Here is a 26,684-nt window from a genome sequence, read left to right on the forward strand (position 1 = left end):
TCTCTCTCGTTCTCTCTCTCTCTCTTTCTCTCTCGTTCTCTCTCTCTTTCTCTCTCGTTCTCTCTCTCTCTCTCTGGTTTTCTCTCGTTCTCTCTCTCTCTCTCTCTCTCTCTCTCTCTCTCCCTCCCCCTCCCTCTCTCTCTCAGCTCTCGGAGCTGGTATAGATTGTGTGACTGATCATAAGGAGGAACACACTTCCAGGTAGAAGCAGTTTAGCAGCCCTGCCATGAGCCAGGAGGAAGAGCTGTCATCTTAATCACACTGAAGTAACTCTGAGTAATATGAGGTCCATTAACGCCCCCCCGCCCCCCCCATGCGTGTGCGCGGCCGACAGCACGGTCATGAAATACAGATTGCTGCCCTGCGTGTCTGGCAGCCTCAGGACCTGGCCTCTGATCTGGTCTCTTCAGTGACAGGTGGAAAATAGGACTGACTTGTTTTGTTTTCATACTAATTTTCTGACATATTGTACCTTTAATTCCTGAATCTCACAGAATTCCAAGTGTTTACACTGAATTTAAGACGTGTGACTTCTGGTGCATCACTGAGTGTTTCCACAAGCTGAAAAGATTTCCAGCTTTTTTTTTTTTTTCTTTTCTCATGCAGGCACATGGAATGGCACCACGAAAGTGGCCATCAAGACCCTGAAGCCCGGCACGATGTCTCCAGAGGCCTTCCTGCAGGAAGCGCAGATCATGAAGAAGCTGCGACACGACAAACTTGTGCCTTTGTATGCCGTGGTGTCCGAGGAGCCCATCTACATCGTGACAGAGTTCATGGGCAAAGGTATGAAACCCGGGGACGGTCCTGGAAACCGGCACTCCACCAGACATTCCACTGCAGCCACCGTCCTCCACTGTCCAGAAACATGCATGTCGGGTTAATGGGTCTCCCTGCAGCCGCCCCCAGGTCAGACTGTGAGTGTAGTGGCTGTCTGTCTGTCTGTGCTGTACGTCACTGTGGACAGAAGCGTCTGATAATTGTACTTCTACTTTTACCAGCACTGATCTAATTCATTCAACTCCTGCTCTGCCTGCTCCGAAACAGCCGAACGCAGAACACATACAGCCACATACTGTATATACATCACCACATGTATATTCCTCCTGTGTGTGTGTGTTGCTGGGATATAGAAGAATGACTCATCCATTCATAACTGTCACTTCACATTTAAATAATTCAGTCATTGTTTAACACTGATGAATCGTGCAGCTCTTTAAGAAACTGCCGTCTGCTGTAAATGATGCACCTCATCAAGCTGACAGACGTTCAGAACAGCGGCAGTGAGCTGCGGACACGGCTCAGAGACGGTCTTCAGCGTCCACAGTCCAGACTGGAGGTCCGACTGAGGACCGCAGGTCTGGACCGGACTGACTGTGTCTCACCTGACAGGTAGTCTGCTGGACTTCCTGAAGGAGGGCGACGGCAAGTACCTCAAGCTACCTCAGCTGGTGGACATGGCCTCACAGGTGAGTGAGTGAGTGAGTGAGTGAGTGAGTGAGTGAGTGAGTGAGTGTTGCTTCATGATGTGTAATGTGTGTTGTGCCTCGTCCAATCAGATCGCAGACGGCATGGCCTTCATCGAGAGGATGAACTACATCCACCGAGACCTGAGAGCGGCCAACATCCTGGTGGCTGACAACCTGGTGTGTAAGATCGCGGACTTCGGCCTGGCCCGGCTCATCGAGGACAACGAGTACACAGCCAGACAAGGTGTGAGGACCCTGCTGACCCCTGAACGCCACACCCCGACCTCATGGCGCTCCATGGACCTGAAACCCTGCGGTCCTCTGCAGCTGCCTTACATGTGCTTTATTGTGAGGAATTAGCAGGTTAAGCAGGAATTAAAAGGATGATTTTCTGTTTTTAACTCTTTTCGGAGTTTGATTGAGGTACAGACTGCTAACTTTGGTTTCTATCCAGGTTTCAGACACGGCAGCCTGTGTTTGGAAATGTCAGCATGTCCTTCACTGATGTTCTTCATCTGGCTGAGAAGCTCCTGTGTGCTTCAGAAATAGGAATAGTTTCCTATTAAAGAGTTCATCCAGCAGGGTCTTGAAGCTTTGGAAGAGTAGTTGTGGGATCAGCAAGTCTTGTGTCTGCTGCAGGCGTTGTATCTGCTTTATGGTCTTTTCTGCTTTTTGAAAGGTGCCAAGTTTCCCATCAAGTGGACGGCCCCAGAAGCTGCGCTGTACGGCCGCTTCACCATCAAGTCCGACGTCTGGTCGTTTGGTATACTACTGACGGAGCTGGTGACCAAGGGCCGAGTGCCGTACCCCGGTAAGGAGGACCGTCGCCGTGCCGGATTTCAGGAGTTTCACTGGAAAACCTGAATCAGCTGAGCAGTTGAAAGCTGGTGGCAGTGTTTTCTGCGAGATGTGAACACGTCTCCTCAGCACTGCCTCATGAAGTCCAGAGAGGGCCTGAGGGTCGCTGTGCTGCTGACTCTGCTCAGGGATTTGGCTTTGGAGCTTTCAGATAAGTAGTTTGAGACATCTGTTTGACAGTTGGAACCCTCTGTGCTGTACTTTCTGCGGTCTTGTCTTGTTCTAGTTCATCACTTCATGTGTTTTGCTGAGACCGGCCTCCACAGCCGCTTCCTCAGGACAGGCCAAGTGTGGAATGATATGACAACAGTCCTGGAAGTTCACTGAAAAGCTTTGTGCTCAGTGTGGTCAGAGTTCAGGGCCTTCAGCGTGGGCTGATGTGTGCCCCCTGCTGGAGCACAGCAGCATGTTCCAGGACTCCAGCCCCGAGCGGCTCAGGGATCCTCTTCCATTCCAGACTCAGAGGCTCTTCCCTGCTGTCTGCACACCGTGAGGACCTGCTGGCGGACTCCGTCTGGACTACATTTTGAGTTCATGCTGGCTCTCTAGCGCCGCCTGCAGAGAGATTAGAGATTTACACTCACCATATTAATGATGTTAGCATCTTCATCAGCGAACCTATTGACTGGTAAACGTGGAAACATGAAAGTCGGAGTCCTGGTCAGTCGTAGAAGAGCCGCTGTGACGACCCGGACTGAGAGGAGTCTTTATAGTTAGTAAAGTAATGAACTTTGAATTCTGTGTCACTTTATAAATATTCAAATGAAATGCATAAAAACTAGCATGAAAACATGAAAGGCAGCAGGAGGGTTCAGAGGAAGCGTCCGCTCAGGCAGCTCACAGCTGCTTCTGCTGTCAGGGTTTAGTCTGGATGGAAGCTGCAGAGTTTCGCTCTTCTGTCTTGTTTCTTCTTCCTGTCTTCTTCTGCGTCCTCTGCTCTCTGGAGTCCTCGTGGCGTCCTGCTCCTCTGGCTGCAGGCACATGCTGGGTCCTGGTCTGGTCCTGGTCTGGTCCTGGTCTGGTCCTGGTCTGGTCCTGGTCTGGTCCTGGTCTGGTCCTGGTCTGGTCCTGGTCTGGTCCTGGTCTGGTCCTGGTCTGGTCCCGGACACTGCCATGCTGCATGATAGCCGTCATTCCGTCAGTGAAGGCTGAATGTCACATGTCCACACGCTGGCCTCCCCTGCTCTCTGGGACTGATGGCCCTGTGTGTGTGTGTGTGTGTGTGTGACTGATGGTGCTGCTCTGTGTGTGTGTGTGTGTGTGAAGGGATGGTGAATCGGGAGGTGCTGGAGCAGGTGGAGCGCGGGTACCGGATGCCCTGCCCCCAGGGCTGCCCCGAGTCCCTCCACGACATGATGCGCCACTGCTGGAAGAAGGAGGCGGACGAGCGGCCCACCTTCGAGTACATCCAGTCCTTCCTGGAAGACTACTTCACGGCCACGGAGCCGCAGTACCAGCCCGGAGACAACCTGTAGGCCCGGATCAGGACCGGAGCCCTGAACCAGGGGAACACACCACCACACACTCTGCCTTCAGCGGGACTCGTGTGAGCCGGCCACAACACTGTGATCAACCAGAGAGAGGTGGAGAGTCCAGCTCCTCGCACATGCACACCTTGTTTCTTTAAGTATTGATTCCTCGACAGTTTCTCCAGTGATTTTTGCGTCCCAGCAGGAGTCTTTACTGTCGGTCGTTCTGTGTTCGAGTGAGGTCTGGACGGGGAGGTTGCTGAGTGTGTTTTGGAGTGACCAAGGTCTTGTGGGTAGGATGAAGAGTGTGTGATCTGAGTGAGGACCATGGGAGGCTGCTGGACGCCGCCGACATGTCTGGATAAGAAAAGTATTTCTGGCAGGTAGATGATTGAGGAATACAGTTCTTTTTGTATGGATCTTTGTAGCTCTCTTAAGTGTTTTGATGCTTTTAGTTTGTTCTCTTTAAATCAGAGACTTAAAATCTTACAGACATTTTCATTTTTTCCTCGTTTCACACTTTATGTTTGATAATGGACATTTCATTGTGAGGCTTAACATTTGTTTCGCAGCTCAGATCACTGCAGAATGATCTTTTATTTCACACAGATTGATGGATGGATGGATGGATGGATGATATTTTATGATTGGATGGATGATGGATGACTGGATAAAGAATGGATGGTGGATGCATGGCGGATGCTCTGTGGCGTGAGGCTCTGGAAGCAGCTGTACAGATGTTTGAAAGAGCAGCTGGTCTGGTTGCTCAGAGACCAGATGGATTCTCAGGACATGCCTATGGTGGCCCGGAAGGGCCACAGTCACAACACTACAGCAGAAGACCCAGCACTACAGCAAAAAGACACACAGTCAGTCAGTCTGTCTCAGTCTGTCTCAGTCAGTCAGTCTGTCTCAGTCTGTCTCAGTCTGTCTCAGTCTGTCTCAGTCAGTCAGTCTGTCTCAGTCTGTCTCAGTCAGTCAGTCTGTCTCAGTCTGTCTCAGTCTGTCTCAGTCTGTCTCAGTCAGTCAGTCTGTCTCAGTCTGTCTCAGTCAGTCAGTCTGTCTCAGTCTGTCTCAGTCTGTCTCAGTCTGTCTCAGTCTGTCTCAGTCAGTCAGTCTGTCTCAGTCTGTCTCAGTCTGTCTCAGTCTGTCTCAGTCTGTCTCAGTCTGTCTCAGTCAGTCTGTCTCAGTCTGTCTCAGTCTGTCTCAGTCAGTCAGTCTGTCTCAGTCTGTCTCAGTCAGTCTGTCTCAGTCAGTCTGTCTCAGTCTGTCTCAGTCTGTCTCAGTCTGTCTCAGTCTGTCTCAGTCTGTCTCAGTCTGTCTCAGTCTGTCTCAGTCTGTCTCAGTCTGTCTCAGTCAGTCAGTCTGTCTCAGTCTGTCTCAGTCAGTCGATCGGGCCTTCAGTTTGTCTGCCTTTCGGCTGTAGACCTGGATCTCAGATCTGGAGTGGATTCGGTTCCTCAGGAGCCTCCATGCAGCTCAGACCAGGACTGGTGGTGTTCCAGCTCCGGACCGGTCTGCAGACCGTCATGAATGGACATGCAGAGCGTTCATCATCGGGTGCGGTTCCTCTCAGACTCTTTCACAGTGCTGTCAGTTTCCCTGAATGCGCGGCTTTGTAAAAGGAAGACGGAAGATGTCGGTACAGCTGACATGTAGAGACCCACTAATGTCCAGAGTGTTTTTTAACGAGGACAACCTGACATGAAGCTAATCTGACTTTCAAAACCTCATGTGTGTTTCCTTTTTCCTGCTTCATTTCTGTTGTTTGGCTAGATGATGGGTTTGTTGGTGGTAGAGCGTCTGCTGTGTTGTGGAGGATGTGAGGTACGATCAGGACGCTGCTCCATAAACCGTCTGTCCATGAACCACAGCGAGAGAACGTCTCACCGGACTGTGTTATGGACAGTTGGACATGAGTCGGTATGAAAGCTACAGAGATGACACTTTTCTCAATGTTCTTTTTATTTCAGTTAATCGCTTTCACAACATTGTGTGGTTGTTCCTGACACTCAGGACTGGAATTATCGAGGTTATGAATGATGACGTGGTAACTAATATGATTTTGTACAGCAAGAAAATAAAATTTTAACTTTACACTTTACTGTTTGTTTCTTTCAACTAGAATATTCTTGAAAACTGACTCAAAATGTTCAACACCGACGAATAAAAGTGCTTTTCATTCTTGTTCACCCTGCTCTGTCCACCGAGAAAGTGCTGGCGATGCAGAAGACGGTGGCGGTCTACTCGTCCTCTGACCTGCAGAGAAGACAGCTGGTCTCAGAACGACGCTCCGCCAAGAAGGCTTGAAGTGGTTCTGCCACGATTTCCACACACACAGAGTGTGTGTGTGTGTGTGTGTGTGTGTGTGTGTGTGTGTGTGTGTGTGTGTGTGTCACCTGGCCGTCTCCTTGTACTGCAGCAGAGCGTCCTGCACCAGCTGCTGGATGAAGGCGGGGTGTAGCGGCTGCAGCTGGCCGGGCAGGGTGAGGCTGAGCGGGGAGTTCAGGATGTTCAGCTCCACCCTGCGGTCAGCAGGCTCCTCCCCTTCGTCCTGGCCGTCCAGCGCCACCTGCAGTGGATGGATCAGCGCCACACCGTCACTGCTGTCCTCTGACACGAGGGCGTGGCGTGGCCGGTGTTGTGGAGACTGGAGCTCCGCAGTGATCCGACAGAAGTGGCGGCGCTGCTCCTCACCTTGGTGACGGTGAAGATGTTCTGGGGAGCGCCGCCGTCGCTCACGGCCCGGCCCAGCCAGCTCAGCTCGGACGCCACGGCGCTCAGCCAGCCCACCGTGTCGTCGGCGTGCCGCCGGACGATGGACAGGACTTCCTGGTACTGGTCTCTGGAGACCTCCAGCAGCTGGGAAGCCTCCTCCAGCTCCACGTGCAGCTCCTGAACACTGGGACACTCTGCGAGGAGGAGCGGCGTGAGTCGGCGGGCGGAGCGCCGCGACCTGCCTGGGCGGAGGAGCCTCACCTGTGAGCAGCGTTCCCTGACAGGCCCGGCACTGCGTCTGCAGCCGCCAGCACTCCGACGTCTGCCTCCGCAGGCTCCTGCACAGCTGCCGGTCCTGCAGGACCTGCGGAGCGCTCTCCCTCTCTGCAGCAAAACAAGGCGGTTATGGGAGGAAGCGCTGCTGTGGACGCCATGTTGTACACTGAACCTTCACCTCACAGAAATATTCCTCCAAAATCAGCTGATTCCTCATAACTCAGGTGGTAGAGTGTATTTTTTGTACAAAAAAGAACCTTATTTCACAAAAAAAAACAAAACACGTTAATGTAGAAGCTGTTTCAGAACATGCGGGCCTCTGGTTTTATCGTCCTTCATTAGTCAATATTTTAAGGAGCTAGAATTTCATATTTCAGCCAAAAGAAGACGGCTGTGAAGAAGAATCAGCCTCCTCAGACTTCCCTCCCCTGTGAAGCTGTGAGTCCTGCATGGTTCCTGGTGAGGACGAGATGCCGGGTGTCTCTGTCTCAGTGTCCTTCAGCAGGACTAACCTTTGTCGTCCTGCTGCTCCGCCGCCTGCTGGAGGTCGTCGAACACCCGGGTCACCACTGCTCCGAACTCCTCCACCACGCTCTTCCCAAAGTCAAAGAAGGACTCCAGCACCTCCTCCAGGCCCACCCCCTGCATGAAACCCGAGTCCCGGGCGGGGTCCAGCGGGTCTAAGGTGGGCGGTGCCGCCGGGGCCCGGGTCTGGTTCAGGAAGGCTGTCTGGAGAGCCCGGTCCAGCCTGCTGCTCATCCTGGACACCAGGCCGGCGCTGCGCTCCACCAGCCAGCTCACCCTCCGGAGCAGGCGGTTGAAGGAGTCCTCGATGCGGTCCACGTCCAGGTCTGTGCTGTCGAGCCCCTGATTCACCAGGATGTCCCCCGACTCTGCGGCCAGCTGGCGGGAGCTGAAGCGTTCGGAGATCCTCTGGAAGAAAGCTCCCACCTGCAAGTCCAGAACAGAGTTCACCTGGAGTCCAGGAACCAGCAGCAGGGTTCAACATGCGGCCCCTGGACGCCTGGACGGTCGTACCCGGTCCGCGGGGTGAGCTTATCAGATTTCTAAAAAAAAACAAAGTCAGTTAAAGTAGCTGCAGTTCCTGAAGTGTCCACTAGGAGCTGCATCGTGTTCATGGAAAGCTGAAACCAATCCGTCTGTTCGTCCCCTCGTTACCAGACGGCCACACTGGGATGCTCTGGGGAGCTGATGGGGGTCCAAGGTCGTCTCGGGCCACAGTGCTGATACGTCCGCTGTCAGTTCCCAGGCGACCTCCGTCTGTCTGCAGGGCGCCGGCGGCAGCTCCTCTTACCTTGGCGTGGAAAGCGGCGAAGCGGCGGCGGCAGGCGGAGGTGTAGAAGCTCTTGCAGGCGTCCTCCAGACAGGGTCTGCACTGCTCCCACTCAGCCTGCAGGGAGTGTTTGCAGGCCTCCTCCGCCTCCTGCAGCTTCTCCGTCACGTCCCTGGCCAGCTGTGCTGCCCCCTGCTGACACGGAGGACTCCCGTTAGCGTCCCCCAGTCCTTCAGCCGAGCGTCCTGTGTGCTGCTGGACCTTCTTCTTGTCGCCGCTGTGTCTCAGAGACTTCATGAGGTGCTGGTGCTTCTGCTGGTTTAGCAGCATGGCCTCCTTCATCTGCTTCACCCCGTACAGCGCTCTCTTCACCTCCTCATCCACCAGCTTCTCTCCGTCCGCCGACAGCTCTGACGGCCAGCGGACAGAAAGAGAGTTTATTGTTGAAAATGACTGAAATAACCGATAGGATGTGAGGAGCAGCGCTAGGACTGTTAGCAGACTCGTGTGGCCTTTCTCCATGGAGTCAGCATGTTCTTCCGGTGCCTGTGTGGCACTCCGGTTTTCGCCCATGCCCGGAGGGGAGACTGTCTGTCGACATGCTGATGGACAGGTGAACCCGACTCACTTTTCAAGATGTCCTCTGGGACGCTGTCTGGTGGATCTGCAGCAGCTGAGTGGAGGACGGTCAGAGTAGCCAGCAGAACAGTCCAGCCCAGCAGGAGCTTCATGATGTCCCAGTCAGAGAGCGGTGGACACACTGAGGGGAGGGACAACACGAGGGACACACTGAGGGGAGGGACAACACCAGCACTCGTCAACAGGTGAAGCCAGTTTAAAGATGTCCAGCTCAAACTGACTCTGAAAACCCGTCTGTCATTAGTGTTATCAAACTTTCAGAACACGTTTCTCAAACAGGTTATTGTGACGACACAGCAGAAGATCAGTTCACGAGCTCCAAGAACGCAGAGCAGAAGAACATTTCAAATGTGGACGTATAGGATTAATGTTTGATGGCATTGTTACAGACTTGAGGAGTAGTGGACTGCACCTTTTTGTTTTCACAGTACTGCAACATGAACACGAGCTCAAAGCGTTTACAGCATGGACCTGGCCTGTTCCGCACAGTCGCTACAGACCTGGGGCCTCACCTATAGAGCCTGCGGCGCACAAAACTCTCCCGCCTCACTCCCCCCCGCCCCAACCCAACACTCATACCCACTCACTCATACTGACACACACGCATGCACACACGCATCAAACACACACACACACTCACATTCCAACACACTCACACACTCTCACGCACACGCTAACAAGCACGCACACACACACACACACACACACACACACACACACAGTCCATCCTACCCCAAACACACTCACATTCCCGCGTCATCCAACTGTCACATCCTGTGGGAGACACCCCCGGAAGGCAAGGGAACACCAAACCCCACATCCAGGACCCCCCGCCACCCACAACTGCCGCCCCCACCCCCCCACCCCACCGCCGCAGACAGATATGCACCCCCCAGAGCCAGCAGCCCCCCAAACCACAGCCGCTCCAAACCCCAGGCCTGTGGGGAAAACAACAGCCCCCCCCCCCCCCCCCCGCCCCACCCCCCACCAGAAGGAATCCGGAAACGGGGGCGCAGAAGACCCCATTGCCCTCCCTCCCCCCCTCCGTCTCGTGAGTGTTGATGGAGTATATGTTGTTTGCGATTAAAATTTGAGGGTCAGTAACCACACCGTGCCACGAGTGAGGCCAAACGAGCAGTCTCATCTACCTGAACAGCCCCCCCCCCCTGACACAGCGCGCCAAGACCCCCCGACGTGTGTGTTTGTATGTATTTGGTCGTGTTAGATGACTAAGTGCAATTAAGACTGAGAGGCGAGCCACTGAAGCGTGCAGTGATTGGGGCCACTTAGATGGTGATGAGCTCCAGAACCTGGTCTCTGGTCTGTGATGAGCTCCAGAACCTGGTCTCTGGTCTGTGATGAGCTCCGGAACCTGGTCTCTGGTCTGTGATGAGCTCCGGAACCTGGTCTCTGGTCTGTGATGAGCTCCGGAACCTGGTCACTGGTCTGTGATGAGCTCCAGAACCTGGTCTCTGGTCTGTGATGAGCTCCAGAACCTGGTCTCTGGTCTGTGATGAGCTCTGGAACCTGGTCTCTGGTCTGTGATGAGCTCTGGAACCTGGTCTCTGGTCTGTGATGAGCTCCAGAACCTGGTCTCTGGTCTGTGATGAGCTCCAGAACCTGGTCTCTGGTCTATGATGAGCTCCAGAACCTGGTCTCTGGTCTGTGATGAGGTCTCGAACCTGGTCCAGCTGCTGGTATATACAGTAAATGCTGTCGGCTGACTCGCAGTGCGAGTGTGTGCAGCCCCTGCAGAGGAAGGTTTTTGCCGACACGTCCTCTCTTTCCACCTCCCTGCAGCTTGAGTACGTCTCCCTGGCAGATCATGTGTCAGAGAGAAATGTTTAAAACCTGCGTTCATGAGCAGATCATCTGCAATCAGAAAAACCACCGTGTTGGCAGGATCTTCTAACCTTCCAAAGAGCTGTCCGAAGAGCAGTTACACAAGTTGGGATTCACCCTAAATAAGGATGGGCTCAGTAAACCTGTTATGACAGCGCCAAGCTGCAAACAAAACCATCTCCTTTCTATTTTCATTTCCAGTCAACATCATGCGATAAAGTAAGTAAGTAAAATTTATTTATATAGCGCTTTTCACAAATCAGCTGTCACAAAGTGCTCCACAGTGGTAAAGAATTCTATAAAGATCAGAAATATAAGCATAAACTGGAATAAAAATGACTTTAAATAGGCTCAAACTGCTGAATCCGGCCTTCTGTTGCTGCTCTGAAACTCTGGCGTCGCTCGTTTTTTCTGTATTAAAGGAATTCAAAGCACCTCTATCTTCTGTTAAAAGAGACAGACTCACCAGCAGACTGAGGCAGCGTCCTCACACACACTGATCTGCACTTCCCTGCCTTTCTATATGTGCTCTTTCCACTTTAGCTTGATCCTATTAGTGACTTTACGCCCATTAATCCAGCGCAGGAACAGTTCAGCCATGAACTCTCTCATCATTACAAAGAACACAACCTTTATGTAAAACACAGAAGACAGGAAGAAGGTTTACGGTGCAGCAAACTGCAGCTGCAAAATTATTGGTTTCTTCTCATGAGTCCATATTTCCTTTTGAGTTTCAGAAACTTTAGGAGTTTTTTGTTTTGTTTTTTTTCCCCAGAGATCCACATTTTCTACCCTAATTGCTTTTGCCTGACCGTCTCCCTCTGAGTGATGGAGCGAGGCCAGAAGGCAGGCCTCCAAAGCCCAGCCACATGAACTCCAGAGTTCCCGGCCTTCGTAGAATGGTATTTCTAATAATTATGGCAGAAATGATCTATCAGCTTAAATATAATAAAGAATAATGTCTTTAAATATTCTCTTTATGTGTAGTATCTGAGACAATGAAAGGTAAAGCCAAGCTTTTCCTTTTTATTCACATTTTTAACAGCATTACCAAGAAAAGTGTTCATTATTTACCACAATCCCATCAACATCATTAAACATTTGAAACAAAATAAAGTTCATAAAATGATGCTTGCATCAGGTGAAGTCATTCAATTCAATTTAAAAAAACCTCAAAATTAGTCTGAATGTAAAAAAAAAAAGAAAATCAGGAGGCAATGGAAGGCACACAGAGCAGCATTCACAGAACAAAAGAGAAAGAGTGAAAAGACCTCAGTAAAGTGCAGTGGGTTAAAAATAGTAAAGGAACAAGGGTGAAAGAGCATCTCTAAGAGCTGTGCTTAAAAAAACTGTTTCAAAGATGACTAATGTGTTAATGGCTTTTATGGTCATACAGGTTTTTAAAGAAGTTTGTTTTTATAAATGAGGTGTTTTACTGTACTGTAGTTATTGATCAATAAGAGCTTTTCCTGTTCAGTACATGATCTTTAAGGAAATGTTTTGTCTTGTTTGGAACTGAAATTGATTTTGTCTTTTTTTTTCTGCAGCCCTTCTCTACATTGAAAACGACTCCAGGCAGTTTGCTGGCGCTCTCTCATGCAGGAAGTTGATCATTCACTGTACTTTCTTTGACTTGGAGCTGAAAGGAGAGCACATTAGTGGCCAGCTGGTTGTGCTGAAGCTGAGCCAGACTGATAAGCTGCTGTAATCATGCAGGTTGCCGTCCTCCACACCTCCACTCCTCTGCGTCACATCAGGGTTCAGTACTGCTCCTCTGTGGAGGAGAACCTCCTTCTGCTCACAGTGGACAATGTGGGACCGTTTTGTTCCCTTGACTTTTAGAATGTTAATTTATACCAGAAAGATAAAGATGCATTTGATTATTATTCACTCAGTAACTGGCTGCTATACAAACACCACACTGCTCTGTCCATGAAGGAAGAGCTGAAGACGAAGAAAACACACGTTTTACACCTGTTTGTTGGTAAAAACAGACACAGCTGTTCATTGATGTTGTTTGATGAAAATCAGAATTTGAACATGATTGATATAGAGGAAACGTGATTGTGATTTGTCAATTGGATCTTTTCTGGCCCCTCAATATGTCAGGTTTTTTTATGCTTCTCACTGGGGCTGTCCGGGCCTCCAGCGGAGACATCTCCCCACCGACTACAGCAGGTTGGACCAGTCGGTGTCCGGCTGACTTCAACGTTCAGACAGCTGCCAGCGACAGGAGGCGCCGTGGAATCACTGAGGAGGAGCGGTCCTCAGTCAAGCTCTCTTGATAAGCTTTACTCACTACTGAACTCATTTCAGAGAAATGAAGCCACGTAGATTGACAATATGTGTTGATCATACAGAAAATAGATGGATTTTTTTCTTCCCCTTTTTCATATATACATGAGTATAAAATACATTGTTTGAGACATGAACAATGTGTGTCATACATGATCCTGGACACAGTTCAATAGATTCATTTATGAATGAATTTATTTCGAATGAATGAATTTATTTTTTGAACATATATAAAGTGAAGAAAGAAAAAAGATAAAAAAAGAAAGTTAATGCAAATCAAAGAAAAAGAAAAAAACAACATAACAGCATAGTTCGAAAAAAGGAGTAGGAAGAAGTAGAAACTTTTTAGAGATTTAGAGATTTACATGATGTTTACATTTTTACCAACCAATGTAACATCTTGAAGCCCTCTGAGGCAACTGTTGTTGTGATACTGGGCTATACAAAAATAAATTGATTGATTGATTGATTGACATGATTTGCCGTGAGATGAGTTAACAGACACGTACCACAGCTACACACGCAGCCAGCATCATAAACACACATGAGGCATCAACCAAACACACACAGCAACAACATGGACCAACAACATCTACACACGTTGCATCTGCTTCTTCAGACACTATGGAAGCAGAAGCCGCAGAGAGTCTCCGGTCCGACAGGTGGCGCCATTGAACCCGGTTTGCCAACCGGAAATGAATGCGAACGCTGTCCGGTCACTGGCTGCATAGAAATATGTAAGTAGACTCGCCACTCTCGATTCAGTGTCAGTTACGGCGTTGTTGTTGTTTTTTTTCTGTCGATAAAGTAAGTAAAAGTAGCGTTTTCACTTCCGGTAGGTTCCGGCTGAGCCGCGGGCTTCACGGCTTTAGCAGCGCCGCGTGACGCGGTCACACAGCCGCACTGCACTGCTCCGCGGCAGGCGGAAGAACAAGTAGTTCCCCTTAAACTGCGAATAATGCGTTGAGTTTTGTGCATAATAGTCTCAAAATTCTGTGACAATCATGTCTGTGTGAGATGTGTTGATGTGTAGCCGCCAGACCAGATTTAAAGTAGGCAGATGTGATGTCGGGAAGCTGAGGAGTTTGGTATCGATGCGCACATCCCGTCCTCCGCCTCCATCAGCGACTCCATACTGTCCTGTACCGAGTAGCTTTAGCTTTTTGTCTGCAACAAATCATTGCAATGGTTTTAAAAGGCCAAATGTATTCATTTCAGGATCGGAGGGTGTCCGGCTGCGACCTGCTGCTGCGGCAGTAATATCCTGAGGATCAAACCGGAGCTGGTGGAAAGACCACGTCAGCGCAGAGCTGCACGACCAGCTGGGAGCCAGGACTAACTCCTCCACCGCAGGTCAGCCCTTCATCCTACTAACTCCTCCACCGCAGGTCAGCCCTTCATCCTACTAACTCCTCCACCGCAGGTCAGCCCTTCATCCTACTAACTCCTCCACCGCAGGTCAGCCCTTCATCCTACTAACTCCTCCACCGCAGGTCAGCCCTTCATCCTACTAACTCCTCCACCGCAGGTCAGCCCTTCATCCTACTAACTCCTCCACCGCAGGTCAGCCCTTCATCCTACTAACTCCTCCACCGCAGGTCAGCCCTTCATCCTACTAACTCCTCCACCGCAGGTCAGCCCTTCATCAGTAATCTACGAGGGGGTATCCAAAATAAACCGGAATTTGGTCAGAAAATAATAATAATGATGAGTTTGGACTTCTGGCCGTCAGATGTGCTGCAGGTAAGCCTCATCCATATCTGTGAAAAAAAATCTGAGCTCCCAGAGTGACACTGACGCCTGTCAGGCACTATTTATAGTAACAGAGTGCCGCGGCGGTCTGCGATTTTTCCAAAATGGCGACATTGACTGGGAAGCCAGAGCAGCAAGCGAACATTAGATTCTGCTTTTTGCTGGAAAAACAGCAGCAGAAACACTCAGCTTGTTGCAGCAAGCCTACAAGGATGATGCTCTGGGGAAGACTCAGGTCCATGAGTGGTCCGGGGGTCTGAGAAGGGCCAGATGTCGGCGCGTCAGGTCCGCTCAGCGTGAAAACAATGCTGAGCTGCTTCTCGGCTGTCCAGGGTCTCGTCCACAGCGAGTCTGTCCCTCCAGGTCAGACTGTAAATCAGGACTACTGCAGGAAGTCCTCAGACGCTCCGTGAGGATGTGAGGAGGAAGCAGAGCGTCGTGGCGGAGTGGAGCCGGTTGATCCACCACCACAGAGCGCCAGCGGACACGGCGCTGCGCCTCACGCAGTTTCTGGAGAAGAATGAGATGAATCTCCTCTCCCATCCGCCTGATTCGCCAGATGAAGCCTCCAGGGACTTTTTCTTGTTCCCCAAGTTGAAGAAGCAGCTGAAGGGACAGCGGTTTGCAGATGTGGAGGAGGGGACAGACAAATCACAGCCGGCCCAGAATGACTCAATTACGCACGAGTCTGACGACGCATTGGTGAAGTGGGAGACACGGCTGGAGCGCTGCATTAATGCGGATGGAGATTATTTTGAAGGCGACGGTGGTGTTTTATTTTGAAATGTAAGAAATAAAAAGTTACAGTCAAATTCCGGATTCTTTTGGGTACACCCTCGTACTAACTCCTCCACCAGTAGGTCAGCTCTTTATCAGTAATCTATAACCTAATCCTGGTCAGTAGGTCTGCTCTTCATCAATAATCTATAATTTAATCCTGGTCAGTAGGTCTGCTCACGTTCAGTAAACTTTGACTGTTTTACCTGATCGTGACCGATCGGTCTGCTCATGTTCAGTAAACTACAGACATGCAGACCTTATTGAAGCTGATCCTCCTCCGTGCTTTTATTTTGGCGGCCTGCTGCTCAGTCCCTGTTGTGAGCAGTGAAGGTCTCACCTGATGAACAGCTGCGTGTTCTGCATTGTAACATGTTTAGAAATCCATCAATCAGGTCTGTGAAGCGGGAAGTGAAACATATCAGACTTCAGTTTCTCATTCTCATCATCATCTCTTCACTTCATGTCTGCTGTCTGTCACAGTAAAACTGCATGTTCCATCTCAAGTCAACAAATGGCTCCAGCAGCATCATTTCTGATTTGCATTGTATTCAGTGCCGGTGTGCCATTAGGTCCCAAAAGAAGGCAGCAAACAGGTTTTTGGTCATATGTGTACTCGTTTTGCTTTTACACCCAATTATAGCTGTCATTCAGGTACGTACTTCAGAGGTCCATAATTCTTGAAATGTGCAAGCTAGAAGCATGAAATTCACCGGAACATTTCATTTTTCACTGCTAGTTGCAAAACAATCATGTTTTTAGCCCTTGTCCGAGTGTGAAAAAGTTTACGGGGGGTGGAATTCCTGAGGAAAAAAAACCAAAACCTTAATTTTGCCCGTGTTTGAAAGGCCTCTGTATTAGGGCTGGGCGATATGGCAAAAAAAAAAAATCACAATTTTTTTTTCATATCATTCAATCTCGATTATAATCACAATATGCTATATTGTTTTTAAACCAGTTTTAAAGCATCTGCACTGAAAACTGGAACTATAGAATAGTTTAACATTTTATTACAAACCAAGCAAATAGCAATGCGAATTAAATAATAGAACATAGAAAAATATAAGAACAATCTCACTGAACAGTGCAGTAAATGGAAAAAAAAAAATCTAGCACCAACATAATAAAATCCTGCGATGCAGCGTTTTTTCAGTAAAAGAGAAGAACTGAACGATCGTTAGTTAAAGTGTGACAGTTTACAGCCCTGAGGATTGTTGTTGCAATAAAAGATTAAAAAACTAAAGAAACCGCCTGGGGATAATGAGGGTGCTTCAGAATGTAAACATTATTTTCAAGTTCTGATGCTAAATATGCTGCTGCCATCATTAATGCTTGCATCAGATGTACAACATTTAAATAATCTAGATTGGACAGATTAGATTTAAAATGTAACAGTACATAACTACAATAATATAAAAAAAATAGACAAAAGTAATCGTTTTTCTCCTCTTTGAATGTTGCTTTTATGGCGCAGCTGATTTTGACATTGTAATGCCCCTTTTCTCAATTTTCAAACCGTACGACGCACTGCTTGGGATGAAATGACTCTGTTGAGCAATCTCGCAATTTTGGTGCCAAAAAAAAAGAAAACGTGTCACCTCCGTGACACAACTTTATTAGCATAACAACAAGCCAGGTTAAAATCGCCAACTAGCTTACCGGTATTTAACGGCGACATAAGGCAACTGGACGTACAGGAGGCTATCAGAGGCAACCACAAATACACATCGTTGGATGATCAGAAACAAACTTGTTTGAGCCCAATTAAGACTGCTGCAGAGCCACAGAAGCTGCGCTTTTCAGCTGTCCGCCCACCGGAAACCACTTTATGGCAGGCAACCACTTTTTGGCACGACACCGGCAAGACGTGTTCGAACAAGATGTGTTCAATGATGCGATGCACCGTTTTTTCAGTAAAAGAAAAGAACTGAACCATCGTTAGTTAAACTGTATCACCAGTAGTTTCTGTACTCAAAAGGCCAGATTCCTTGCGGATCGGTGAGCTAGCAGCAATGTGCTAGCAGCGGTGAGCTAGCAGCGGTGTGCTAGCAGCGTTGTGCGAGCAGCGTTGTGCTAGCAGCGGTGTGCTAGCAGCGGTGAGCTAGCAGCGGTGAGCTAGCAGCGGTGTGCTAGCAGCGGTGTGCTAGCAGCGGTGAGCTAGCAGCGGTGTGCTAGCAGCGATGTGCTAGCAGCGGTGAGCTAGCAGCGGTGTGCTAGCAGCGGTGAGCTAGCAGCGGTGAGCTAGCAGCGGTGTGCTAGCAGCGGTGAGCTAGCAGCGGTGAGCTAGCAGCGGTGTGCTAGCAGCGGTGAGCTAGCAGCGGTCTGCTAGCAGCGGTGTGCTAGCAGCGGTGAGCTAGCAGCGGTGTGCTAGCAGCGGTGAGCTAGCAGCGGTGTGCTAGCAGCGGTGAGCTAGCAGCGGTGAGCTAGCAGCGGTGTGCTAGCAGCGGTGTGCTAGCAGCGGTCTGCTAGCAGCGGTGAGCTAGCAGCGGTGAGCTAGCAGTGGTGTGCTAGCAGCGGTGAGCTAGCAGCGGTGTGCTAGCAGCGGTGAGCTAGCAGCGGAGCGGGTGGAGCAGCCTGTCCTGTCAGCAGCAGCCTCATCTTCAGAGCATAACTCCGAGGCATGGCTGACTTCCTCTGCTTCGCTGCCCTCGGCTCCACTCAGCTCATCTCTGTTCACTTCTCAGACAGCTTACAGGAGGAAGCTGAGCAGGAGAAAGTCGACTGTGATTGGCTGTGGTCACGCACATTTCTGCCATGTCTGATCGAGTAAATGTGCTCTCAGCTGATCACCGTGATCGACTGGAAATTAATCGTGATCACCAATCACGATCATATAATCGCCCAGGCCTACTCTGTATACCATTTTAATCTAAAGAAAAATATTAAAACAGCATTTCTTTCTTTAGTATGGGTCTTTACTAACAGGCTAAAACCAATGTTGAAGTACTCAAGTGTTTAGTGTGGCTGCAGGACCGACTTTAATTAGGGGCAAATCTGAAATTTAAATAAATACAACCACATTTTTCACCATGTGTGATAAACAGCACCACTCTGAAACTTTTTGCAGTGACTCTTCATATTCCAGTAAAAAACATTTCAAAATATTGAGATGGTGTTCTGTCTCCTTCATATAGGAAGTCTATGTCAAAGAGGGGCCTAAAGTGCCCTCCAGCAGCATTCTTGCCATATAACATATATTATTTTGAAGTATCAAATGTGTCACATTGCACCTCAGGCATATCAGCAGATGTTATTAAAGCACATTTATTACCTGTTGAGGCCAACACACCCAGTCTAGGGACACCACGACTCTTTATACTGATGTTGTACTTTAAAGGAATACTCTGAAGATTTTGGACCCAGGCCCTATCCCAATCATTTACAGAGTGAGATAAGCTCATAAATACCTTTTTTGTGTCCGTTGGTCCAGCCGCTGGCTCCCAGCTGTTAGCATCGTAGTTAGCTTAGCTCAGCTGCTGGAGGTGAAGAGGAGACAGAGCCGGACTGAGAAAGTGGACAAACTCCTCCTTCCAGTGGTCCAGGGGACGGCGTGTTAGCACGGGAAGTCAATCTGAATGGATATGAAGCATTTTAAAAGACGGGTTTTCTTTTCAATCTGTTAAAATAATGTTTTGATCCACACAGACCTGCGCATGGCAGTGCTCCGCGGAAGGATATACCGGAGCACAGCAGTAGAAGCACAGACTCAGCCGCTGTGCGCCGGTATATCCTTCCGCAGCGCACTATGCTTGTGCAGGTCTGTGTGTAGACTGACGGAAGCGAGGCTGCCAGTCTGCGCCATCGGCCCCTCCCACCACCAACCATTCACTCTCACTACTTTCATACTTGAGTAAGACACTTCACCCACTTTGCCTAAGGACACAATGACAGTAAGGCTGGACGATTAATTGAATTTTAATCTTGATTTCGATTTTGGTTACTCACGATCATAAAAATGTTATAATCGGAGATAAACGATTAATTAGCCGCATTTCCTACGCTGCCAAAGTACCATGAAGCAGCCGCAGCCAGGGCTCCATCAGCAACACGTGAAGGAAGGTTTACAAACATGGCAGAAAAGGAGCCTTTAGTGGACAAAGGCAGGACTACTTCAGTCATCTGGAAGCATTTTGGCTTCAAGTCGTCGGACATCCAGCATCCTGCCACAAGTGCTGCATCAGGCGGGTTTTCAGCACAGGTGGAAATGTTGTCACCTGCCTTCGTTCGTCGCTGAAGCCAGACCAGGTGAACAGACTCGTCTTCCTCGCCAAAAACCTGTAGGAAGTTAACGACAGGGAGTGTTTAACTATGCAGCCAACCCCTCTTTTGTTATTTAAAATAGTTTTTGAGAGAGTTCAAAGAATATTTTCAGGCTGTGTTTTTGACTGAGTTATTAGTGTATTTTGCATATTGCTATTTTTGCAAGTTTTATAGAAGTGCATGCAGATTGAGTATTTATTTTTATTTGTTTTATTGATATTATTTAAGATATTAATTTTTTATAAGTTTGTTTTTGATTGTTCTTTCAAGTTGTAGTTTAATAAATACTCAAGTTTTGGAATGATGAATAATCGTGGTTATTAATCGTGATTTCAATATCTAGCAACATAATCGTGATTATTATTTTTGCCATAATCGTCCAGCCCTAAATGACAGTTTTACGCCTGCGGGAGCGGGGATTGAACCGCCAACCTTTCGGTTATGAGATGACCCGCTCTACCATCCGAGCTACTGTTGCCTCATCCAACCCACCATCCAACAATAGAAAGCAGTCCAAACCTCCATCTCTGTTGAAAATGCTTGTTAAAACCGTAAAAACCACATTTGCATTTAAAAAAAAAAAACAGGTCACAAACACACAGCCATTCCATCAACCCTCCTCGGGTTCAACAGAAGCTTGATTGTGCAGAGACCCGTCCAACCTGGCAACACAGCCGCTCCGTCATGGAGCTTTGATTTGTGCAATTTTGGTGTGGTTTGACTTTCCTACAGTGAGTAAGTACAACATTGTTCATTCCTCTAATGCAGATAATGATCAGATCGCGTTGTTTGTCACATATTCTACCAGAAGAATTACAAAAAACAATCTGAAGGCAAAAACACGACACAGATTTTATTTTGAAATCACTGATTTAGGAACACATATCTACTTTCCATCTGGCACCGACTTGGTTCTGTTTAGACTGAAGCAGCGGCTCCGGAGTGAGGAAACAGGATCCTTGCTGAAAGTTTCCGGTCCGCGGCTCTGTAGCGGCGCCAGAGCGGACCGCAGCCGCCGGGGCTGCTGGGAGTCCATGGTTCGTCGTTACGCACACAGCGGAACTGATAAGCGGAATTGTTAAGGAGACACAAACGATTCCTTGGAATCGAGACATGAGGAACCGGCTCTACAAAAGAACCTGTTCTCGATTCCCATCCCTGCTATGAGTTATAATTTATTAATTTAAATGGAATACAGAGAGCTATAAAGACATGGGCGAAATTAAGATTCCCAGTTTTTTTCAAGAAATCAACCCTCCCAAAAAATGTTCACACTCAGGCTAGGGCTAAAAGTCAGATTGTTTTGTAATCAGCAGTGAAAAATGAGATGATCCTGTGAATTTCATGCCTTTAGCCGTTATATTTCAAGAATTATGGCAATGAGAAGAACCTACCAGAAAGACGGCCATCGACTGTCGGCCTGAACCTGCCCCCATATAACGGGCTGTAAAAGCAAAATGGGTAACGCTTCCTTTTACAGTACGGTAATTACCATGTATTAACGTGGTAATTGCAAGGTAAGTACCATGTAATAAGGAGAAGTTACTGTAAAATTACCATGTAATTACAGGGTAACTATGTTGCTAATTACCTAGTACTTTTAGAGTAATTACCAAGCCAATTCCAGGCAAATACCAAGTAACTACCTGGTAGTTAGTATTAATTACTGGGTAATTATAATGTATATAGCAACTATGTCGGTAATTGCCAAGTACTTACTAAGTAATTGCTAAGTAATTACCATGTAATCATTGGGAAATGTAGACTTTTTACTAGGTATTACTAGGTACTGCTAGGTGTGTTTGCTATGCATTTCCCTATTAGTCAAGTGTTTTTTACTACTTACCTGGTAACTTCTTAGTATTTCCCAGTAACTACAACATTTACCTGGTAATTACGGTTGAACTGTAGACTACTGCAAAAGGAAGTGAGGCCTGTTTCCACACTATTACCTGGTAACTACTTATTCGTTACCCAGGAACTGCAAAAATACCTACCTGGAAATTACATAGTTATTAAAGTGGATTTGTACTGTAAAAGGAAGTGAGGTCTGTTTCCATGTTATTACATGGTAATTATACGGTAAATATACGGTTTTACACAAGTAAAAAGTCTACATTTCCCAGTGATTACATGGTAATTACTTAGCAATTACTTAGTAAGTACTTGGCAATTACCAACATAGTTGCTATATACATTATAATTGCCCAGTAATTAATACTTAATACCAGGTAGTTACTTGGTATTTGCCTGGAATTGGCTTGGTAATTACTCTAAAAGTACTAGGTAATTAGCAACATAGTTACCCTGTAATTACATGGTAATTTTACAGTAACTTCTCCTTATTACATGGTACTTACCTTGCAATTACCACATTAATACATGGTAATTACCGTACTGTAAAAGGAAGCGTTACCGCAAAATGATACACATACTACAGAAAACCTGTTTCCTACCTTCTGTGGGACCTAATGGCACACAGGCTGAACATGGTGGAAATCAAAGGTGGTGGAGCTTTTTGGATATTGGCTGATTTGACATTTAATGACCCAGAATTCATTTCACCAGACCAACACAGAGCAGAGCTGCATCCTGCTGTCCCATCAGGACTCCCTCCAAGAAAAGCGGTAAAGCTTCCACCGGTTCTGTTGAGAGGGGGGTTCCTGTGTGCGCCCCCTGCTGGCTGTTTCTCTTACTAGTTCAGAACCATGAGTGGGAACAACCTGATGGTACCAGCAGATCTGAGGGAAACGGATCCGTATCCAGACATGGCGAGGGACAGTGTACGGTGGACATGTGTCCCTCCGTGGTTAACTGGTCCTGACTGGTTGTTGTGGGTCAGAGGAACCATGCTGTATCTGACGTTACAGAAGACATGCTCTTTGTTTTCTCCCTCCAGATGTCCCAGAGCAACATGTACGTCTGGAAGAACCGGTTCTGTCTGAGCCAGAAGGACCCCGAGCCGGTACCGGCTCCAGAAGAACCGGCTCAGCCGCAGGTTCTTCAGATCAAAGAGGAGCCGGAGGACCCCGAGTTTCCACAGATCATAGAGGTGCCAGAAGAACCCGAGTTCCTGCTGGTGAAAGAGGAGCCAGAGGAGCCAGAGGAGCCAGAGCTTCCTTGGGTCCTGGAGGAACCAGAGCTTCCACAAGCTGTGGAGGAGGAGGAGGAGGAAGAGGAGGAGGAGGAGGAGGAGGAGGAGGAGGAGGAGCAGCTTCCTCAGATTAAAGAGGAAGCAGAGGATCCGGAGCTTCTGCAGGTCATCGTGGAGCAGGAGGAGCTGGAGCTCCCCCTGGTGATCCAGGACCCGGAGGACCCGGAGGACCTGTGCTCCAGCCAGCCTCTCCTCAGCTCTGACGCCACATTCCGGTGGTCTTATGAGGAAACTTACTGCAACGAGAAACTCCTGTCCAAAGACTGCGTCCCGGCCCAGAGGCGAGAACCGGCGGGACTCAACCGTGACGAGGGCTCCGCCGGCCGGCGGCGGCTCGGCCCGGAGAACGGAGAGCACGGCGCCCCGGCGGCCCCGTTCCACACCGACAAGACCAAGAAGCCCGTCAAGTGCACCATGTGCGAGGAGGTGTTCCGAGACCGCTACCACATGAAGAAGCACCGCCGGGTCCACACCAACGAGAACTGCTGCCAGATCTGCGGCAAGAGCTTCAGCCACAGCAGCGCCCTCACCAAGCACATGAGGATCCACACCGGCGAGAAGCCCTACTCCTGCGACATCTGCGGCAAGAGCTTCAGCCAGAGCAGCAACCTGACCGGCCACATGAGGATCCACACCGGAGAGAAGCCCTACTCCTGCCAGACCTGCGGGAAGAGCTTCAGCCACAGCTGGAACCTGAACGACCACATGAGGACTCACACCGGCGACAAGCCCTACTCCTGCGACACCTGCGGGAAGAAGTTCAGTCAGAGCTGTAACCTGACCAAGCACATGAGGATCCACACCGACGAGCGGCCCTACTCCTGCGAGACCTGCGGCAAGAGCTTCTGCCAGAGCAGCGCCCTGACCAAGCACGTGAGGATCCACACCAACGAGAGGCCCTTCGCCTGCCAGACCTGCGGCAAGAGCTTCAGCCACAGCTGGAACCTGACCAACCACATGAGGACTCACACCGGCGAGAAGCCCTACGTCTGCCGCACCTGCGGGAAGGGCTTCAGCCACAGCGGGGACCTGACCCGGCACGGCAGGGTGCACAGCAAGGAGGTGGTGGTCTGGAAGAACCTGTGGAACCAGGCCTGGAGCAACGTGTGCGACGACAAGGCCGTGGAGCCCGGCGGGGAGTAGCTGTGTGTGTGCGTGTGCGTGTGCGTGTGTGTGTGTGTGTGTGTGTGTGTGCGTGTGCGTGTGCGTGGGCATGTGTGTGTGTGTGTGTGTGTGTGTGTGTGTGTGTGTTAGTGACTAAGGCCCAATCCCATTTCACCCCTCAGCCCTCCCCCTTGGCCCCACCCCTCCGTTTTGTGCGTTCAGGTGGAGGGGTAGGGGTGTCCCGACTGTCATTGGGACGGTGGGGGAGGGGGGGCTATCCACCCCTCCAAACGGAGATTCTCCCGAGGCACACTCCAAACGGAGGGGTATGATCCAGTGGTGGCCGGTGGCGAGGGGCGGCGGTGGGAGCGCTTGTTTTGTCCACCTAAACTGCGAGTGGCGGGTGGCGTTAGTTCACTTCCACATTGGCGGGAGCGCTCGTATCCACACCCGCACATTCCAGGCGGGTGGTGTTGAAGAAAGCAGTGTATTGAAAATGATCGTCTATCTGTTGTGTCTGGAACGCACGGCTGTGGAAACGAGCGCTCCCGCCAATGTGGAAGTGAACTAACGCCGCCCGCCACTGACGGTGTAGGCGGACAAAACAAGCGCTCCTGCCACCACCCCTCAACTGTCATACCCAGAGGCCGCCACCGGCCGCCTCTGGGTATGACAGTTTTCCCAGAAACCCTTGCAAGATCGGCAAGATGGCGGCGTCTGCAACGAAAGAAGTTCATGAATGTCAGTATTTTGTCAATAAAGTTTTAAAATGTAAGAAAAACATTCTTCTTCAGCAAACAATCGTGGCGTCTGCCTACGTCATCGGCAGCGGCGACTACTGATGACGCACGTGATTGTCGGAGGGGTGTTCCAATTCAGAGGGGTTCGCTTTCTCCCCTCCCCCTTAGCACTCCGCTTCATAGGGGGAGGGCTAGAAAGAGAAATGGGATTGTGTGTGTGTGTGTGTGTGTGTGTGTGTGTGTGTGTGTGTGTGTGTGTGTGTGTGTGTGTGTGTGTGTGTGTGTGTGTGTGTGTGTGTGTGTGTGTGTGTGTGTGTGTGTGTGTGTGTGTGTGTGTGTCTGACTTTGTGGTCATATGAGAAGCAACTCAGTCTTCGTCCTGAATTTAAATCTAAAGTTGAGTTTCAGGTGAACGATGTTGCAGAATTTCATTTCACAAGTAATTTACCATTTTGATGAATTAATCACAACCTTTGCTGTGTTGAAGCCTCCAGTCGGCAGTTTTATTTCATGCTAATATCTTTGGTGATCTTCCTTTCTTTGGTCAGGTTTCAGGTCAGAGAGGCGGAGGAAGCTGGAGGCTGTCCGTTTTGTGCAGACTAGTTTGACTGTTAGCAGACGTAGGCATTAGCAGCGAAAGAATAAATATATTTCAACATGCAAAATTGAAACATATAACTTGTAACAATATATTGTTTTCTGATGTGTCTCTTTAACCTTTGAAGTCATGAAATTGTGAGACCCAGATCCAGAAAGCTCCTGCTTTCTAAGACGAACTAAAACGAAGAGTGTGCTTCAGCGCAGCATGCAGACACTCCAAATGAACAGATGTTCACTTATCTGTTGACTCATGTTAGAGACGCTGCTAAAAAATGAGAGAACGACCCCTAACAAAGAAAGACTGGGCAGCTAAAGGGTTAGAGCTGAGTGAGGAGAGCCGCTGGCGTCCCGCCGGCAGGCTCCAGTGAGAACGGCGGAGTTCCACCCTGAGCTGTGAGAGAACATGAAGAAGAGCTCCACTGGCCAAAGCTGACCTGCTTCACACCGTTGAGATGATCCATCCGGAAAGCCACAGAACGGAGAATCCTCCAGCCCACCTCTGAAGGGAAAAACAAGAACAGAAAGATTTAAGGTGGCTGGAACGGTTCAGTCCTCTGCAGCAGCTGAACCTTGAGTCATCAGCACAGTCGGATCCAGTTTTTGTCGGTGTTCCAGAGCGACATGAAGACGTTTCTGACGTGTGCTCCTCATTCTCAGAGCTCAGCACGTTTATGTCTCTTAGTGGTTAAAGCATCTCTGCAGGTCAAAGGTCACAGACCTGTTCTGTGTTGGTTGTGTTGTGGTCTCATGCGGGTCCAGGATCTTGTGGGGCTGTTCTGGTCCAGCGCGGCGGTGTTGGACGGACTCTTCTGTCATCAGTTCAGTTTCTCATGTTAGTGTAAATAACGCCTCTCTGAAAGCTGTCTTCAACCCTCCATGTGCACCCAAGTGCTCAGCAGAACCACGCCCACCAGGATCACACCAGGGACAGCATGTCAGCTGGGCGGAGTATATCGGGTCCATGTGTGATGATGCTATCAAGTATTGCCATTGCAATATGACTTGTGATAAATAAAGTTGTACTTCAGAAACCCCAGTGTTCTGTGTGTTGTGGTGGAAAAGCTGCAGTGTCTCGGTGTGTCTCCGACTGCTGCCTTCACCTCTGATGCCATCTTGAAATCATGAAGGGAAACATGTTGAAAACAAGAAATCCTGTCACAGGTGAATTTATTCCGCTGCTCGAGGGCACCCTGGCGGTCAGTGCTGCGTTGGAGCAGTTTGGTCAAAAGTTCTGGGAGCTACTGAGCTAAAAGGATGTTTTTCATCACAATGTGAAGTTGAACTATGGCAACCACTGAAGACCATGTTCTTCATGTTGTTCACATGTTCATGTCCATTTTTCTGAAGCTGCAGGACACATGTTGAGAAACCTACGCTCAAAATTTAATTTCTGAGTATTTCTGCATTGAAATCAGCAGGGGTGGAAAGTAACAAATT

General features: G+C 49.2%; 3 protein-coding genes and 1 long non-coding RNA gene across 5 annotated transcripts in view; 3 read left to right on the plus strand and 1 right to left on the minus strand.

The window, feature by feature from the left end:
• The window catches only part of LOC115406151 (tyrosine-protein kinase Yes-like), a 6,092-nt gene extending 1,318 nt beyond the window's left edge, over positions 1–4,774 (plus strand). Inside the window, exons 2-6 of the mRNA XM_030116054.1 lie at positions 562–786; positions 1,393–1,469; positions 1,560–1,713; positions 2,149–2,280; positions 3,594–4,774. Coding sequence (XP_029971914.1) covers positions 562–786; positions 1,393–1,469; positions 1,560–1,713; positions 2,149–2,280; positions 3,594–3,802 — 797 coding nt within the window. The 3' untranslated portion in view covers positions 3,803–4,774. The remainder of the gene's footprint in view (positions 1–561; positions 787–1,392; positions 1,470–1,559; positions 1,714–2,148; positions 2,281–3,593) is intronic.
• Positions 4,775–5,061: 287 nt separating this feature from the next.
• LOC115405586 (uncharacterized) lies at positions 5,062–5,900 on the plus strand. Its single transcript, XR_003933438.1, has 2 exons — positions 5,062–5,356; positions 5,573–5,900. It is a non-coding gene; the product is annotated as an uncharacterized LOC115405586 (long non-coding RNA).
• A 139-nt stretch (positions 5,901–6,039) lies between these two features.
• Positions 6,040–17,067, minus strand: LOC115406152 (clusterin-like protein 1). Its single transcript, XM_030116055.1, has 9 exons — positions 17,049–17,067; positions 16,345–16,349; positions 8,346–8,492; positions 8,106–8,276; positions 7,303–7,741; positions 6,776–6,898; positions 6,494–6,708; positions 6,196–6,368; positions 6,040–6,055 (listed from the first exon to the last, which is right to left on the minus strand). Exons 1-9 carry the CDS (start codon positions 17,065–17,067, stop codon positions 6,040–6,042), a joined length of 1,308 nt encoding a protein of 435 aa, XP_029971915.1.
• LOC115405581 (zinc finger protein 70-like) lies at positions 13,467–24,287 on the plus strand. Of its 2 annotated transcripts, XM_030115200.1 has the most exons (3): positions 13,467–13,597; positions 14,079–14,213; positions 22,549–24,287. In XM_030115200.1, exon 3 carries the CDS (start codon positions 22,549–22,551, stop codon positions 23,944–23,946), a length of 1,398 nt encoding a protein of 465 aa, XP_029971060.1. In that variant the 5' UTR covers positions 13,467–13,597; positions 14,079–14,213; the 3' UTR covers positions 23,947–24,287. The 2 variants fall into 2 exon arrangements, with proteins under 2 accessions (XP_029971060.1, XP_029971058.1); XM_030115198.1 differs by lacking the exon at positions 13,467–13,597 and having other exon boundaries at positions 13,902–14,213.
• The last annotated feature ends 2,397 nt before the right edge of the window (positions 24,288–26,684 follow it).

Source organism: Salarias fasciatus, chromosome 18 (genome assembly GCF_902148845.1).
Source record: "Salarias fasciatus chromosome 18, fSalaFa1.1, whole genome shotgun sequence".
Taxonomy (NCBI): Eukaryota; Metazoa; Chordata; class Actinopteri; order Blenniiformes; family Blenniidae; genus Salarias; species Salarias fasciatus.

What these genes read in the sequence shown, in the direction of transcription:
- LOC115405581 (XM_030115200.1), top strand. Translation starts at nt 22,549, where the DNA reads ATGTCCCAGAGCAACATGTACGTCTGGAAGAACCGGTTCTGTCTGAGC.
- LOC115406152 (XM_030116055.1), bottom strand. An exon ending in ACAGCGGCGACAAGAAGAAG is followed by an intron (nt 8,277 to 8,345) that starts GTCCAGCAGCAC and finishes CCGTGTCAGCAG; the next exon opens with GGGGCAGCACAGCTGGCCAG. An exon ending in GGAGCAGCAGGACGACAAAG is followed by an intron (nt 6,899 to 7,302) that starts GTTAGTCCTGCT and finishes GTTTTGCTGCAG; the next exon opens with AGAGGGAGAGCGCTCCGCAG.